Here is a 17151-nt window from a genome sequence, read left to right as displayed (position 1 = left end):
TAAATATGAATCTCCCACGAACAACAACATAATCATTTAGTAAAATTCCATCTCGAAGACTGAGGGAAGCAGTTACCCTTTAAAACACATTCCTTTTTACCTGAAATTCAAATTTAACTCGGTCACTTGTATTTAATGTGCTAGGTCTGACAACCTACAACACGGTGGAGGTGTGATTTTAACCCAGGCCTACCTGGCCAGTGTGGGCCCTTCTGCGTTCCTGCAAAATTAGGATGGTCACATGAGGAACTTCCTGGGGTTGTTAACGGAATTAGAGGCGAGGCTGAGTGAACAGGGCTTGGTAAGCCTTCGACTACTCCATACACTTTAGTAGAAACTGCAGTTGTTTGCCTCCATCACAGCTAAACCCAGGGCTCAGAACCGTTTCCCGCACGAAGGTGGAACTTCGTGACCATTTGTTCTTGTTGGGAGCTGGGGCAGGAACCCTGGCCCTTGCACACACGAAGCGGATGCTCTACCCCAGAGCTACATTTCCAGCCTCATAACCGGTTTAGTGAAAAAAATGCGGGTAACACTTTCCCTAAATAGTCCTCCTCCCTGCAAATAATATCAGCTCAAGGAAACCGGATTGGGCCCAGCTGGTTTCAGACACCTGCCACCTGCCCAAAGGCGCAGCTGTCCAAGAAGGCGCTGCAAAACCCGCGCTGCGCTGAGCTGCGCTGCGCTGCCCGGGCGTGCGCATGCGTGGCCCTCGCCCCGGAGTGTGCGTGCGTGCGTCAGCGTGCCCCCGTCCAGCCCCGGAGCGCGCATGCGCAGCAGAGAGCGCGGGAACGGCACCTGTGAGGCCCGCATGGCCGTGGTGCCCGGGGCTGAGGCCGCGTTCTTCGAGGTCCTGGACCGGCACCGGGCTTCACTGGTGGCCGCCCTGAGGCGAAGCGGCGCAGAGGCCGGCACGCAGGGGACCCGCCTGGCCTCCAGGTACGGGGTCCCGCCCGGCGCCCTGAGCCTGGCGCTGCCAGGGCCCGACCGTGTGGACCGAGTCTGAACCCCGGGGAGGGACCCCGAGCCCCGGTGTGGACCCGAGTTCTCCGTCCACTGTGGACCCTGAACCCACGCCCCTGGTGTAGACCTGCGCCCCGGTGTGGACCCCAGCCGGGGTGCGGACCCGCCCGCGGCAGCGCGTCCCTCCTCAGAACGTCCAGGGCGGTGGCGGCCGCCCGGCCCTAGGCGGCCAGCTGGGGCGGGTGCTGGGCCGCCGAGCCGGGCCGGAGGCGCCCTCGGGTACCAGGGAAGGAGCCAGGCCTTGGCTCTCCCCGCGCTCGGGGTCTGTGATTCGACGCCCTCGGCTTGGTCGGCGGTGCCCACCGTGAGCACTTGTTAAATGATTTGTTGATAATCAGCTACAGAGCCGGGCGCACCTGGTGCGCGCCTGCCAGCACAGCGCCTGGGAGGCCGAGGCCGGAGGCCTGCAGGCGCGAGGCCAGCCCGAGCAGCGTAGCAAGACCCGGTCGCAAATAGAACTTCACAGGGCCGGGCTGGTTCAGCGCCAGTGTAGACATCCAGCCTCAGAGACCGGACCCCGGGCGCGGTTCACAGTATGTGCACGTGGCTGGCCTCCTTTTAGTTGCCCTCCTGTGCTTCCTTGAACTGCTCCTTCTGGTTTATAAGTAAAGTTTTTCACCCTCAACAGTTACTTTTAAGCCCAAACCAACTATCAAAAACCCCACAAGCACTTTTTTACAAAAGGCCTTACTTTGAGGAAGGACCCAGGAGTGGAGAGGAGAGAGTGGCAGGTCCCTTGTTTGCATTGTTTATGATCCATCATAAAGTTGCTGATGGTATTGCCCAACATTTTTTCCTTTCAGACTATGAAAAATAAATAAGATATTTGGGCTCATTTTTACCTTTCAGATTTAAAAAGCATGAAATGTTTTAAATTTTACTTTCTGATCTGACTTTTGTTCTATTGATTTTTAATAAAAACTGCAGTTTCTGTGGAAATAAAAATTTTCAACATTCTGCCCATTTTCTAGCAGTAATTTGATTCCTCTTCCTAGACAATATGCCAATGTTATTTGTAACAGAACCACATTTTTTGAAGCTGATGGCTTGTGAAATTAAAAGCCAGCTGACAGGATGTGGGACTGTGTCTTAACATTTTGCTGTACAGTGGCATAGTAGTTGCCAAATCAACCATTTAGTGCAGAACTCAAAATGTGTTCTTTTCATGGTAGTAATTAAACTTTTTCTTTTTTACTCACTAAAACTCAAAAGGGCTGATTTTAAGGCATGAGACCAATTAGGCAATGTGCTACAATAAATGTTTCTTTTGAAATATTTTTGCATTACATTTTTGGGAAATTCTGGACCAGTGTTACATCATTTTTAATTAAAACATTGATCAGTATTTCAGGCCATCAAGTTTATATTGAAATTCAGGTTTAAGTAGGCTAATATGAGTAGATAAAAATATACTTGTAGTTTTGTTATCATGTCATTCATGTAAAGGAAGAGGTTACTTCAGTTGATAATTTGAGAAATGAAATTACAAGCAAATGAAATCATAAGTAACCACTGTGAATACAGCTGTTTTAATGCAGTACTGATATGAAATTTAGTGGAAGAGATCATTACTGACAAGGATTTCCAAGTCAAAGAACAACCGGTGAACTAGGCACAGCGGCAGCGGCACATCCCAGCAGCTCAGGAGGCTGAGGCAAGAGGATCTCAGGTTCAAAGCCAATGAAACAAAAAGTTACTTTAGTATTAATGTACGAAAATGTTACATATTGTAAAGGCATACCTTACAATTATAATTGGATCACTGTGTTTCTTGTTTCAGTGCTGAGGTTCTTGCATCTATAGAAAACATTATGCAAGACATAATCACAAGCTTGGCAAGAAAGGAAGCACCTGCCTTCACAATAGACAACAGATCCAGCTGGGAAAATATAAAGTGGGCATTTCTCAGTTTTATTTTTAAATGTATCTATGTCATTATTTGGTATATTTGATTTAGAATTCTAGTCAATTTTCATTATTTTTATTGCCTTTTCCGTGCTCCCCCAAAATATATATATACACACACATACACACACACATATGGGAATACACATCATACAGGTAGTCATGTAAGCTAAAAAGTAGGTGTAAAAAATACAGGAAAATTAGCTAGCAAAAAAAAAAGGAGCACCAAAAGAGGTTAGCGTTTCAAATGCTGTGACCTTGCTGAAAACAGGCATCAGGCTTGAATCTACTCTCTCCTGCAAGCTGGGAGGGGATACTGTGGGTGTGGTTCTCATCTGCACTGCAGAAGCTCAGAGCAGCCACCAGTCCTGACACTCTGACTGAAGTACAAACGTGGAGCCAGTTGACCAGGAGAGAGCCTTAGTTCAACAACTTCATCTGAGTCAGCACCAAGTGATACAGTGTTTTCCTTTTTCCCAGCCTGTAAAATCTTCTCTGCTAAATAAGGAAAAGCAGTACGGAATAGTTCTCACATCTCTAAGAGTTATAGAAACAGAACAAAAGGAATTTTGAAACTCTTTACTTACTATGGCCAATATAATTGATGTGAACTGTGTTCTTCTGAATCATAGTTTGCATAATATTTTGAAAGATATTATGGGTCTTATCTAGCATCAAAGCAGATGACATCCGATGTCTTTGCTTGGTGCCTTCTGCCACCTTTGGGAGAGGCTTGGTTCCATTTAACAACCTAAGGTAGATTGTTATTTTATGTATTATGTCTTATTGAGTCAAACTATTCAATAAATAAATTATTAAAATGAGTAAAATGCTAATTGTGAGATATTTGAAAACATTTTACATATACTAAATGTCTTCTCAAGAAAGAAGTGTACACACTCCATAATAAAAGGTATTTATCCAAAATACCTTTATCTTATTGCTGCTGTATATCGCAAAGCTAATTACATAATTACCACCTGGACTGATCTAAGCTCACAAACCAGGTCTCCTAAAGTTTTAGTGCTTGTGTCAAGAAGAAATGTGGGGTTTACAAGATATGCAGAAGAAACTTAAATGTGTATTGCTTGGGGGGCTGAGATTGTGGCTCAGTGGTAGAGTGCTTGCCTCGCCACATGTGAGGCACTAGGTTCCATCCTTAAAAAAAAAAATAAGTAAAGTTTAAAAACGTATTGCTCAGTGTTAAGAAGCTAAGTAATTTTCATTTTATTCCTTTGCTTTAAACAAAATTACAGGTTTGAAGATTCTGTTGGCCTTCAGATGGTGGCTCATTGTACCACAAGAAAAATCAAAAGTGATTCTCCAAAATCAGTTAAAAATTTTGGTAAATTGATCTTTCTTAGCTTTGAGTATTGAAGAATAAATAAATTTGATTATTTTCTAGATTTTTGTTGTCTTAGTTAAGTGAACTTACTTGTCCTTTAATAGGTGAGTTGTACTTAATTTTCTGGAATTTTGCACTGTCAACAACTGTGGAAGTAGACTGTCATTTCTAAATACGTGTATTTTTCAAGGTTTATGGTTCAATATAAATTTATTCTCTGTTCTGTCCATAGAGCAATTAATTTTATCTAATTTTTCAGGCAACTAATAAGTCTTCTATTTCAGAAAGACAATTTTTTAAATGTTAGGAATGGTAATTGTGGACAGTAAAGATTCTTGATAGCAGTGTGTTTAGAATCAGTAAGATAAATGGCAAGTAAATTGTTTATTGCATTTTATTTTCCAGCTCTAATTCTTAAAATATTGTCCATGATTTATAAATTAGTACAGAGCAACACTTATGCAACTAAAAGGTAAGTATATTGTTCTGGTAAAGTATTTTTTGAATGCAGTGTGAGATTTAGTTGGATCAACTTTTATTATCTGTTTTGAGAAGTCATGTAAGACTACACTCTGGGTAATAAATTACTTTTCTTATGTGTTGTGTTTCATTCAGTTAAAGTTTTCACAGAAGCACTCCAATATTTGTCATATTCAAAAAGGACATGATTAATTAGAAATGTGTGTTTTAAACTTTCATAGAGACATATATTACACTGACAGCCAACTCTTCGGTAACCAGACTGTTGTGGACAACATTATCAATGACATTTCTTGTATGCTCAGAGTGCCCAGGAGGAGTCTGCATATAGTAAGTAGTATGTAATGCAAAACTTTTCATTTTATTGGTTTTATGTATCTATTTAAAATAGTAAACTCATTATATGACAAACATAGCATTTTAAAGAAAAACAGTATTTTACAAGTTAGTGAGAAGAATGACACTTTCACAGTTTTGCAAACAAAACTTTCCATTTTAAAGCATGATGTTTGTATAGAAATTGCAATAAAAGTAATCTTTGCCTTCTTTTGTTATCATTTGATACTATATTTTTCTCATGAATTTTAATGATCATTATTTTAGATGAATGGACTAAAACAGGCAAATTATCAAATAGGTTTAATTCCTAAATACCTTTACACATTTTCTCCATTTCTAAATTCCATCTGAGCTAAAATACAAATGATTTTAGCAAATAACATGAAGAGTGATTTGGCATAAAATATATCAGTGGAAAGGTTTCAGATATGTCTGTTATTTTTCAGTTATCGACATCCAAAGGGCTAATAGCTGGCAATTTAAGATACATTGAAGAAGATGGCACCAAAGTGCATTGTCCCTGTGGCGCGACAGTAAGCATCCTTGAGGTGTCACATGCTGTAACTGCCAATTTGCTCAGTTTTGGAATGTATTTTATTTCTAGCTTTATTATATGATTTAGAGCTTAAGATTTTTAAATAAAATGGAAGGATGCATAGGTACATGCTTTATGGAGTTGTACATCACATAGTTATATGCTAATTGTCATATTGAAATAAACATCCATATATATTCTCTTTAAAAATGTACTGTTAAGCTGGACATGGTGGCACACATCTGTAATCCCAAAGGCTCAGGCTGAGGCAGGAGGATGGAAAATTCAAAGCCAGCCACAGCAATTTAGCAAGGCCCTAAGCAATTTAGCATGACCCTGTCTCAAAATTAAAAAAAAAAAAAAAAGTTTTTTGTAAAGCTCAGTGGTTAAACACCTCTGGTCCAATCCCCAGTACAAAGAAAAGAAAAAGAATATACTATTGTATTTCAGTAGAGTGTGGCTTACTCGTTTTAGCAAGGTTATTTACATAATCTCCATAAAAATGTCTGGTTTTGAAACTAACATGTTTAACACTAAGCCTCCTGCTGGGTTCTGGTACATAAAGAACATGCAGCCCTGGACCAGCACAGCAGTTTGGATGGGTGGCCCAGCAGTTAGGACAGTAGAAAGTCATGTCTCTGAGGTGTTTCCCAGGAGTTCTTCCTGCAGGGAAGTGTGTAGATTGTGCGTCTGTTTTCTTATCAAGGGTTCCATCTGTTTCTTACTGTTCCCTCACTGAGCAATAGGACTCTTAAAACTGGTAGAGAACATGAAAGCATAGGATTTTTGTGATAAATTATGTCATTATTTGTTTTCCGTTTAAAATAAAAACTGTCTTTTATTTTAACTTAGGCTATTGCTGTGCCATCTAATATTCAAGGAATTCGGAGTATCCTTTAAGTGGGAAAACTACTTAAACTTCTGGAATGTTCATTCATTCCTTTGATAAACCAAGCCTTCATAATGTTTAACAACAAAGTTAGACCCTGTGGACTTTCTTAGGAGCTCAGCATGAAGTGAGAAAGACACGTATCTAAATGTATGGGTAGATAATGTTTATATATCTAAAGGTTAAAATCAAACTATTCTTTCTATAGCTGTTTTTTAATTGATCTGTATGGCAGATAGTTGTTGATTAAACTGAAATACCCTTGCCTTTATTTATCAGCCTTAACTTCACAGATTTAATTACAGATGCAAAATTTCTGTTAATTGTAGAAAAAGATGCAACATTTCAGCGTCTCCTAGATGATGACTTTTGCAACAAGATGTCTCCATGTATCCTGGTTACGGTACAGTACCTACTTCACTTCACTTCCAGGACTCACAGATGCTACTGTGATGGCTGGAGAGGGATTCCTAACACTATCTGTGCAATTTGGGTCACATTCTGTTTTCAGTATAGTGCATTGTTTGATGTCGTAGAACAGGAATGTTCAGAGTGTTTATTTAGCATCCTCAAACCTACCCTGGAAGTGATGGTCCTGATCCATTGATACCCGTGACTTTGCTACACCAGGGTGAGCCTTCACGGGCCTTCAGCCTCCCTTGCCCCCTTCTCACAGCTGCTGTTTGTCTGTCTCATGTCAGTCCCAGGGCCTGGAGAAGGGATGTTCTTTTTTCCCTCACACAGGTTTGTATACCATTAATTTCATTAATTTAGTCAAAAGGAGCTTGCTATTTTTAGACATCAATGTGCAAAGAACAGAGAAGCATACATTAGGATTCCTGTGGGTGAGATAATACACCGGGAACCACCTTTTGTTAAACAAAAGGTGGTGTCTTAGCTAGTCCATGCTGCCCTGACAGAATACCACAGACCGCGGGGCTGAAGTAACAGCCTGTGCTTTTCCCAGTTCTGGAAGCTGGGGAGCTCCAGATCTGGAGTTTGGTAAGGGCCTGCTTTCTAGTCCACTGGACAGTCATCTTCTCAACAAGTCCTCATGGAGTAGATAAGAGGATCTTTCCAAGCTCCCTTTCATCAGGGCGAAATTTCCATTCAGGGGGCTCCATTCTTATGACCTAGTCACCTCCCAGAGGTCCCACCTCCTAGAACCATCACATTGAAGGTAGGGGGGACGAAACCTTCAGCCCATTGCAGGTAGAGAGCCTCCTGCTATAGGTGACGTGAGCAGAACCCACAGCACTGGAGTGAGGCAATGAGAGCTTCTGCGGTGGGAAGGAGAGAGGAAGTGGGGCTGGGCTGTGCGCAGGTGGAGCGACTGCAGGAGAGACGGGGTCGTGTTCTGCTCCCTTATAAGCTCTTTTCCCAGCTTCTGCTTTTATAGATCTGTGTAAAATCCTAGTTCTTTGAAGAAGAAAAGAAAGCTCTTCTACTTAAAATTCTCCTGGCTTATTGGATTAACAGTAAGTATGGTGTTTGTGAGGTATGTTTGTGGAGCAGTGAGCAGAGCTGCCCAGAGAAGAAGCAGGACTCGGGGCAGCTGGGCAGAGTCCTGAAGGCCTGGACAGTCCCAGGGAGCATCCTGACGTAGTGCAGAAATACCAGGCCCTCAGAAAGTTTTTGAACTGGCCAGGAGGGAAATGACAGGATTACTGTGATAACGCGTCTGTTAGATAGAGGTGACAGGAGTCAGGCTATCAGGAGGATGAAAGGAGCAGGACAACCAGGGAAGGACTGGATTAGAGGACGTTTCAAGAGGACTTGGTGACCAGGGCATGTGAGGAGTGAGTCACAAGGGCTCTGGTGTGTGGACCCTCCCTGCGGTATCACAAGGATAGCTACAGGACAAGAGGCAGAACACCCAGCTCTTTATGAGAGGTCTTGATGTGGTTTTAGAAATAGAAACTTGGGGTGACAGATGAAAATCTTGGTGGCATCTGCCTAGTTTGAAGTCAAGGAACAAGAGTCAAGATGGAAAGTGCAGACTGAGAGCTCAGAAGCACCTGAGCCCCTGAGGGGAACAGTCTCTCGTGGGTTGTCTTTCAGCTTATTCTTTGGCCCAGTCCTCTTCTTACATCTCAGTGCTGAGAAGCCATGCTTGTCCAGCTGTAGATAAGCCACTATAGACAGAAAGCTGTTCAACTTTCAGAAAGCTCTGTTCAGCCCTGGTGTTGGAGATGCACATGGAGCACAGCTCTGGTCCCACTGGGTTGAGGAGATGTGTAAGAGTGCTTATAAAGAACGTGCATGTAGGGAGGGGAGCCTCACATAGAATCCACTGTTTCTGCTTTCTTTGCATGTTGCCCTCCAGTCCTGCTGAATGCATGGGCACGTAGCCCCACACTGGTGCCTCTGGGTGTCCACTGATGACTGCCATTACTACCACCATGAAATGCCCACACCTAGCTGGCCAGTGGAGCTGGGATAGAGGGCCGGACCAGGAAGAGCCACTTTCACCAGATGTCCTTTGATATTATTTGACTCCTCTACCATGTCCATATGTTACCTTTTCCCAAAGGAAGAAATTAAAATGCACTACCATTCACTAAGCGTTCTGACCCACCAGGAACACTTCACCTAATAAGAGTTCTCCTGTATTGCCATTCCTCACGTATCAACTTGTAAAGACTTTCAACTGCTCTGTGAGATCTGTAGTCATTACCTCTGCTTTAATAGCAGGAGCTACAGTGCAGGGAGGTGTCTTACACAGACCTGTGGCTGCTCAGAACTAGGACTTGAGTCAAATAATTCAGCTGTGTATTGCAATAATGCCAGAAGTCCATGGCAGGCAGGTTTATAGTGACTTTACAGATACAACTAGGGCTTCAGTAATGATGGGCAGAGAGCAAATTCAAACTTGGAGCTATCTGCTGCAAAGTCCATTCATCATAGCAACATATTCTCTGCTTCCTCCTCTGCCCCATGTTTTGTTTGGATTTCTGCTTTTCTATTGCATTATTGTAATGCTCTTTAAAGTACTTTTCTATAGTATTGTTTTAATGGCTTCATATTATTCTAGCATGTAGGGTTTATTAAACCCTAAAATTAAACCAGGCACTCATCTAAAGATTTTATGATTGTAAAATAATTTCATTCCTATAATAACCTTTAAGAGGTTAAACTGCAGGGAAGTTTCTGTACTCAGTCATCTTTGTGCCACTAGGAAGCACAGAGCCACACATGCCAACCCAGTTTTTCTGACTCCAGAGCTGGTTTCCTGCCACTGCCCTGCCATGCCCACCTGTCCATATCCCTGCTGTTAGATTTTTTGGGTAGTTGTTTTTTTTTTTTTTTTTTTGGTAGTTTTTGCCATTTTAAATAATACTATGTGGACATCATTAAATGTGTAGGGTTTTTATTACTTCTGAAATATATTTTATTACTGCTGAAATATTTCCTAGGACTGGCATAACTGATGCACAGGTATGAATGTACATGGGCTCCTTTACCCTACACATATTGGATATTGGTTCACTTTCAACACCAGTCTTCTCCCATCTACAATTCAAGGTGGGGGATCTCCTTTTAAATTATTAACCAAATAAGGGTGTAGTTGTACCCACTCATCTTACTGGAATTGAAATAACTAATATCTACCTTGCTTTTAGGGAAAGGGTGTACCTGATCTGAACACGAGACTTTTAGTCAAGAAGCTGTGGGACTCGTTTCACATTCCTATTTTCACACTAGTAGATGCTGATCCACATGGTAACTTATCCTTGGACTATTTGGAACAAAGTCACAATTAAGTCATATTTGTAGTTGTGTTTTTCTGCTCTTAGAATACTTTCATAAACTATTATAAAAATGTTTAAGTTAAAATTTAATACTGTAATCATTTAAGGCAATTTATAGTTGTTTTGCCATATGAAATGGATTTTTTACTGGTAGTGTCCACAAAACTAAAAATTGCAGATGTTAGATAAAATCTGAGTGCAAATTATTTAATCTGTAATATATAAGACTAATTTTAAGTTAACTTTCTTGTAACAGGCATAGAAATAATGTGCATCTATAAGTATGGGTCCATGGTGAGTATAGAAAAGTATTTTTGCTTTCTCCACTGTTTAGACATTTATATTTATTGGGTGATGTGTTCACTTATTCCCCTAGTAGCTAAGGACCTCCAGAGTGCACTCAGGGAGCCAAGTGTCCTATTCTGGGATCTTCTGCTCTTTACTGGCTGGGAGTTCAGCTCCCAGCATGACCAGTACACACAGGGAACAGAGCTATGGGCAAGAGGCACTGTCATCCTGCACCTTCCAGCCTACTAAAGTTCCTGCAGGGTCCCAGGGTAACAATAGTGTCTCATTGCCAAACGTACACTGAATCTTACAGTCTTGAATTTTGACATTGGGGATCCCTTTTCTCCCACCATGAGGAGGAAGGAAACCACCACCAAATTTCACCACTATAGTCTGCAGCCATATGTCAGGGCTTCTCCACAGGTGGTCTCTAGCTAGCAGCTCTGCATCACCTGGCAACTTGCAACTCTCAGTCCCCATCCAAACTACTGAACCTGCACCTCCACATGATCCTGATGCCTGGTCAAATTTATAACAGATAAAAAGCATGGCAGAGCAGGGTGGAGAGATGGACTCACAGTAATGAATGCAGATCAGAGAGATTCATTTGTAGTTTTGCTTCATAAAAAATTACTATAGAAATACTATAGAGCATTTCAGTGCCTTGTCCTTAGAAATTGTCTACAGAAACAAGTATGATAGTTTTCTGCAAGTTAGCCTCACCTAATATACTTTTGCTCTTCATTTCAGTCTATGTCTTTTGAAGCCCATAACCTCACAGTTCCAGCTATGAGATGGCTTGGGCTACTCCCTTCTGATATTAAAAGGTTAGACAGTATAGCAGAATTAGGATGTTTAAAACGATGACTCATTGTGATACATAACAAGCCTGAAAAGTCGTTGCAAGGAAAAGCTCTTGATGTTGTTTTTAACTTACATTGTCCACTATGATTCAGGATTACATAATTATGAATTTAATTCATCAGTGCTTCTGCTCTACTACTAAAATACTTAATGAATGAGTTTAGTTAATTATAACACTTTCAGCTAGCTACAAATATTTATGGTTAAAACATTTTGTAATTTTTTTGTACTTAAAGTGTAATGCATGGACTCTACTTAAATGGTAATCACTGACAACATCATTTGCCATATGACTCAATTTTATCATACATTTACATTTTTAACTTCATAAAAACCTCATTTTGGGATAGTTTGGGAACCTCAAGTGTGGTAACTTTACTATATATTGTTCATTATAGAAAAAAAAAGTAACAAGATAAAAATCACCTAGTTAAGCAGCCTTGCTTTTCTAGATTTTCTGTGTACAACCATACTTTTCCACAAAAATGTGATCATGCTCTACTGTTATTTGTAATGTGTTTTTCACATAGCACAGTGTGATCACTTTTCCCTATCATGAAGTCTTGTATGACTTCATGTTAATGTCTCCTACTACCAAGTTCCAATTCTGGACATGTTGGTGTTTGTGTGGCCAGTCCCTCATAGCTAGACACTTACGTGGTTTCCAAATATCTGATAGTGTGTTGATGGGTTCTCTAAACTAAACCTTCACCTGCATCTTTAAAGAGTCCCTGAGGCAGAATTCCCAGAAGAATTGGTGGTCAAAGAGTGTACACATTTTAAGAATATTTTTTGTACACTCCAAATTGAACCCAGGGGCACTTAATCACTGAACATTTCTAGTCCTTTTTATTTAAAGACAGGGTCTTACTAAGTTGCTTAGGGACTCACTAAGTTCCTGAGGCTGGTTTTGAACTCTCAATCCTCCTGCCTCAGCCTCCAAAGCTACTGGGATTACAGGCGTGCACCACTGTAGATAGGTTGTTTTATTCTGTCTGGAGAATAAGAGCCATCATGTCTCTGAACATAAGATAATAACACTTTTTTCCCTTCTGCTTATGTGATATTTTGAAATGTTTCTTATTGTTTTAATTTGCTAGTGAAAATGAACTTAGCGTGCTTATTGGATTTCTTTAAGCAGTAAACAACTCTTGATTACAGGTGCTTGTTTTCTAAATATGGACCATGAACAGTTTTGGGGTAGATACTTATTACAAAATGGAAGAATGAGAGGAAACTTATTTTTGACATTTACATCCAGTGAATTAAAGTTTTGTTCAATTTTGTGTTATGTGTCATGATCAAAATGCCTTGGAGGTGATCTATTTGTATGAAGGCCATTTGCAACATAAATTCAGGACACTTGATCTGCTAATTTTTAAGTTAGAGGGCTTGGAGAAACTCTAGCTGCATCTCATAAATTCCACGAGTGCCCTCAGAACCACCCCCAATGCATACAAGGAGGAAAATCAGTTTGGTACTATGCAGATGTGCTGCGAGGGAAGCGATCTAGGCCTCTCTCTCAGTAAGACTGTCACCCCTGCCCAGGCAGGGACTACCACTGGCAAATGCTCGTAATTATGGGGACATAGAAAAAGGCTGAAACCGGAGCTCTCCTGAGAAATCTAGAATTTGTGACTTCAAAAAGATTATGCCCTAAATCCCAGACCTCTCATCTCCTATTTTTAAACACAGACCAAGATAAAATTACATCTGCTTTTTTCAAATTTAAAACTAGGCAGGTGAGGGTGTACGTGCACACACCTGCAAGTAGAAAGCAATGGACTCATCATGTCCTGAATGAATTGCAAAGAGCTAAGCACCTGTTGGAACCTAACGTCCTTCAGTGAAGCTCAGCCTCTGGCCATGCAGGTGGGACTCGAAGCTCTGGGAAGCTGAGCACACACCTTGTTCAGTTGCCCTGGTGTCACACACGGCGCCAGTGCTGGGAGCACAGGTTTAATAACCAGTGTGTCTTCCTGTCACACCCCTGTGTGTGCTGAGAAGAAAGTTAAAGGCTTAGAATTATTTACTGCAGAAACAAACTTCCACTACCTGCTTCAAGACTTGCTGGTCTAGGACTTGACAGAGCTCCCACTCCTGAACTTAAGGTCTGTACTGACTTTCTCATGAGTGGTTTCTGAGTTTCTTGAAATAGTGCAGTAAATACAGGCAAATATACGTGTGATAGGAACACGTTTTTACTTTTTTTCCATTTATTTTTTACCAGGTTGAATGTACCCAGAGATAGTTTGATTCCACTGACAAAACAGGACCAAGTGAAGCTTGATAGCATCCTGAAGAGGCCTTATGTTACTTGCCAGCCAGTTTGGAGGAGAGAAGTATATGATGTTTCTTTTTAAAATTCAAGTGTTGTGTAAAGTTTAACTGCCGTTTACTTTAATGGTGGCTGTTCACATAATATTTTGAAAATATCCTTGTAATTTTATATAACCAACAACTAATGTTGTGGTTTAGTAGTAAATAGTTGTTGAAACAGAATCATGTGAATGCTAATAGATGAGATCAGCCAGACACAGCTGGTCTATTTTTACCCTTATCAGTTATTTACCCATTGTTGATACCCTCTCATAGTTTATGTGATTAAAAAATGAAAAAGAAATCATAAAACTCGCAGAGCATGCCTAATTACTGAAGGAATCTGTATTGGGTATTCTTATGTCTGATAATTTTACCTATAGCAGGATATTGTGGCTGACCCTGAAGACTATTATTGCCTGTGGTTGTGGTTAATAAAACAAGTCTAGACTGATTCTTTTGTTGAATTGACAGACCTACAGCAGAGAACTTTGATTTTGTGATTATTTTACCTCTTATTGACAGATGGAAATAATGGCAAACTCTAAAATGAAGGCAGAAATCCAAGCTTTGACCTCCCTGTCCTCAGATTACCTTTCCAGAGTGTACTTACCTAACAAAATAAAATTTGGAGGATGGATATAAAAGTACATTTGTAGAATGGAAGAACCTCTGTTTGCCAGAGGCTTTTCATTAGTTTAACAGGCAAACACTGTTGTGGAAAGAATATATATTTGTAGTTCTGTAAAGTGAAATAATTTCCATTATGTTTTGTCAAAACAAATGCTATATTCTTATTTAGAAGATTATCTGCATACTTATTTTTATTCTATCGTCTACATTGTAAAAGAATATGATTTTGATTTTGAAATTTTATTTGAAAAAGTGTTTTGTATGCATAAAAATCTTATGAAATATTTTATTTACCTTCTACAATATAACTAAATAAGATATGAGGTATTTTACTAGTATCAACAACAGTCAATCTATAATATTGCAAAGGAATTATAGCATCTGGTAATTTCTTTTCACATTCTCTTTGCCTTCATAGTATAGGTGTCCTCATGCATTAATTTACTTCCAAAACTAGTAAAATTTACCATGAATAAATACTTGGATTGATGTAGTCTTCAGTGCTTTATTTTGTTTTGTTTTGAGCATACTTTTTGTCAACTGTATTAGTAGAAAATTTTTCTCCAGGTGTTATGCATTATTGCCCAAATTCAAGCCCAGAATTCTTTTGTCTAGGTCTATAGAACAATGAACTTCTTCAGTTTTAAGATTCACAAGTCTCAAATTTTAGTAGGTGCTTCTCCAACAGTAACAATATGTTCTTTTCGCCTTATACACTTACCTTAATTTTGATATACATGAGTTTTATGATTTTATTCTGTACTTTCAGTAGACAGCTGTACCAAACATTGCTAGTGATTTTAAGCAAGAATATGTATTTATATCAGTACATAAATGTTGGGTTGGTCTTAAATGGTAATAAAGATACCATTTCTGAAGTCTTAGATGTGCCAATCACTGCTCATATATATGATCTCATTTCATTTTCCAAAGAACCCTGTGATTACTCAGCAGTTACAACCGTGGTTTACAGGTGACAGCACTGAAGATGTTACTTGTCCAAAGCTACAGTAACACAAGGGTCAAAACCCATCTGCCTCAAGAGCAGGGCCAGGTACAGAATATGCAGGCCAAGGGCAAAACATAAATGGGAACCCATGTCCTAGAGTTAAGAATCTCAAGAAAACACCAGCATGGAATTAAACCCAACACAGATCCTTCTTAGCCTGGGGTCCTGCCCAAAAGGCTGGAGTAAGGATTAAATAAGTACAATTTAAAAGTACAATTTAAAAGTTACTTAGATAGCACTTACTCTGTGCCAGGTATTTTTCTATGTGCTTTAGAAACAATGACTCATTTCATACTCACACCCCTAGGAGCAAGGTACTTTAATTATCATCTCCATTTACAGGTGAGAAAATAAAGGTACAGAGAGTTTAACTTTCCTAGGGTCATATAATTAATAAATGATAGCATCAAGACTTAAGCCTGAGAGTCTGGGTACACTATTCTGGTGCATGTAAAGTGCCTCACATGTGTCCTGGCATGCACTCTAGGGGAAGGTCTGTGCTTACTGTTGTATGCCACACCAAGGTCTCCCTGATGCCATGTGTATAACATTAACGAATATGTTATATTCCCTGAATACTTGAATATCAGACAGCACTGATATGGTTTTATTTTGAGAACATTTCTGGTGTGCTGTTATTTTGATTTGCTTGTGAGACTATTAAAAATTTTAAGAAAAATTTTTATGAAATTTTATAAATTTCAAAGTTTTAATTTATACCATACTTAATCCCTTAACATGTAACAATGTCACTGAACTTTGATAAGTTTTGTGAAGGAGGAAATTTCTAAGTTAGAAATATATTTAACCCTCAAGACATCTGTCACTGTCAAAACTGGGAGTGACAAATATACAATAGTTATTAAAATTTGGAAATAAATTTGAAAATGGTTTTCAGATACATTTCAGTTCAGATAAGAAATCAACTCAAGCTTTCAGCTGGATACTTACTTGAAACAGTTTTTGATTACTTGGGAATGAAAAAAGGAGCAAATCACGCTACAGTTCGGCTTTAATACTTATCTGTACTGGATGCAGATGAAAGATTAGTGCTAGCAGCTATTTGGGAACCATCTAGCATTCTAATTCACAAGATTTGTTCCCAGAAGATTACTGTGAAATAGCTATTTAAAATGGCAACAATCAACATCCCTTATCATCATCTCCCTTATCTATTTTGAATATTTCCATAATTTTAATCTAGGAAGAACACTGAATTGGAATCTGTTTGTAAAGTGAATAATAAGTAATACAACAACAAAAAAAAGGCTTGTCCTGTTTTTTTTAACTTAAGGATTCATAATGATCCTCATAAAACAGATGCTGCTTGTAATATCCCATTTTCTGAGAAATTTAAATGTCATTGGTGATGCTAAGTGATTTCAGAAGTCATGATTTCACAATAAAAACAAAATAGAGCACTTTGCACAAAATTAGGCAAAACACTAGGATTTCCATTTGACTTCATCAGTGTCTCTCAGTTGAACTGTTTGATGTAGGTATCCGTTCAGTGCTACTGAAAAGAAAAGATGCACTCAAAACTAAGCCACATGTGCACGTAAAATACTGAGCAACTCTCACTTCTGTTTGCTGGGTGGACTTGGTATCACCATTCCTTGGTATCCCAAGGACACAACCCCAAAACAAGCCAAGGTTGCCCTCTGCTGGCAGAAGCTCATTGTTCTCTCAAATCCTTCCACTATTTTGGATACAAATTCCTTTAAAATATTTTCAAGTCATATTTTACATTTCTTTTTTTTTTTTTTTTTG

General features: G+C 39.7%; 1 protein-coding gene across 2 annotated transcripts; it reads left to right on the top strand.

Annotated features, from left to right (window-relative positions):
- The first annotated feature begins 798 nt into the window (after positions 1 to 798).
- Spo11 (SPO11 initiator of meiotic double stranded breaks) lies at positions 799 to 15214 on the top strand. Of its 2 annotated transcripts, XM_047539092.1 has the most exons (13): positions 799 to 939; positions 2804 to 2917; positions 4185 to 4273; positions 4679 to 4745; positions 4975 to 5083; positions 5539 to 5625; positions 6480 to 6516; positions 6810 to 6919; positions 10140 to 10239; positions 10525 to 10562; positions 11307 to 11383; positions 13651 to 13762; positions 14265 to 15214. In XM_047539092.1, the coding sequence occupies exons 1-13, from the start codon at positions 812 to 814 to the stop codon at positions 14382 to 14384; spliced, it is 1188 nt and encodes a 395-aa protein (XP_047395048.1). In that variant the 5' UTR covers positions 799 to 811; the 3' UTR covers positions 14385 to 15214. The 2 variants fall into 2 exon arrangements, with proteins under 2 accessions (XP_047395048.1, XP_047395050.1); XM_047539094.1 differs by lacking the exon at positions 2804 to 2917.
- Positions 15215 to 17151: the final 1937 nt, after the last annotated feature.

Source organism: Sciurus carolinensis, chromosome 2 (assembly GCF_902686445.1).
Source record: "Sciurus carolinensis chromosome 2, mSciCar1.2, whole genome shotgun sequence".
NCBI lineage: Eukaryota > Metazoa > Chordata > Mammalia > Rodentia > Sciuridae > Sciurus > Sciurus carolinensis.
Note: the sequence above shows the minus strand (reverse complement) of the source record. Positions and strands in the feature narration are given on the sequence as shown.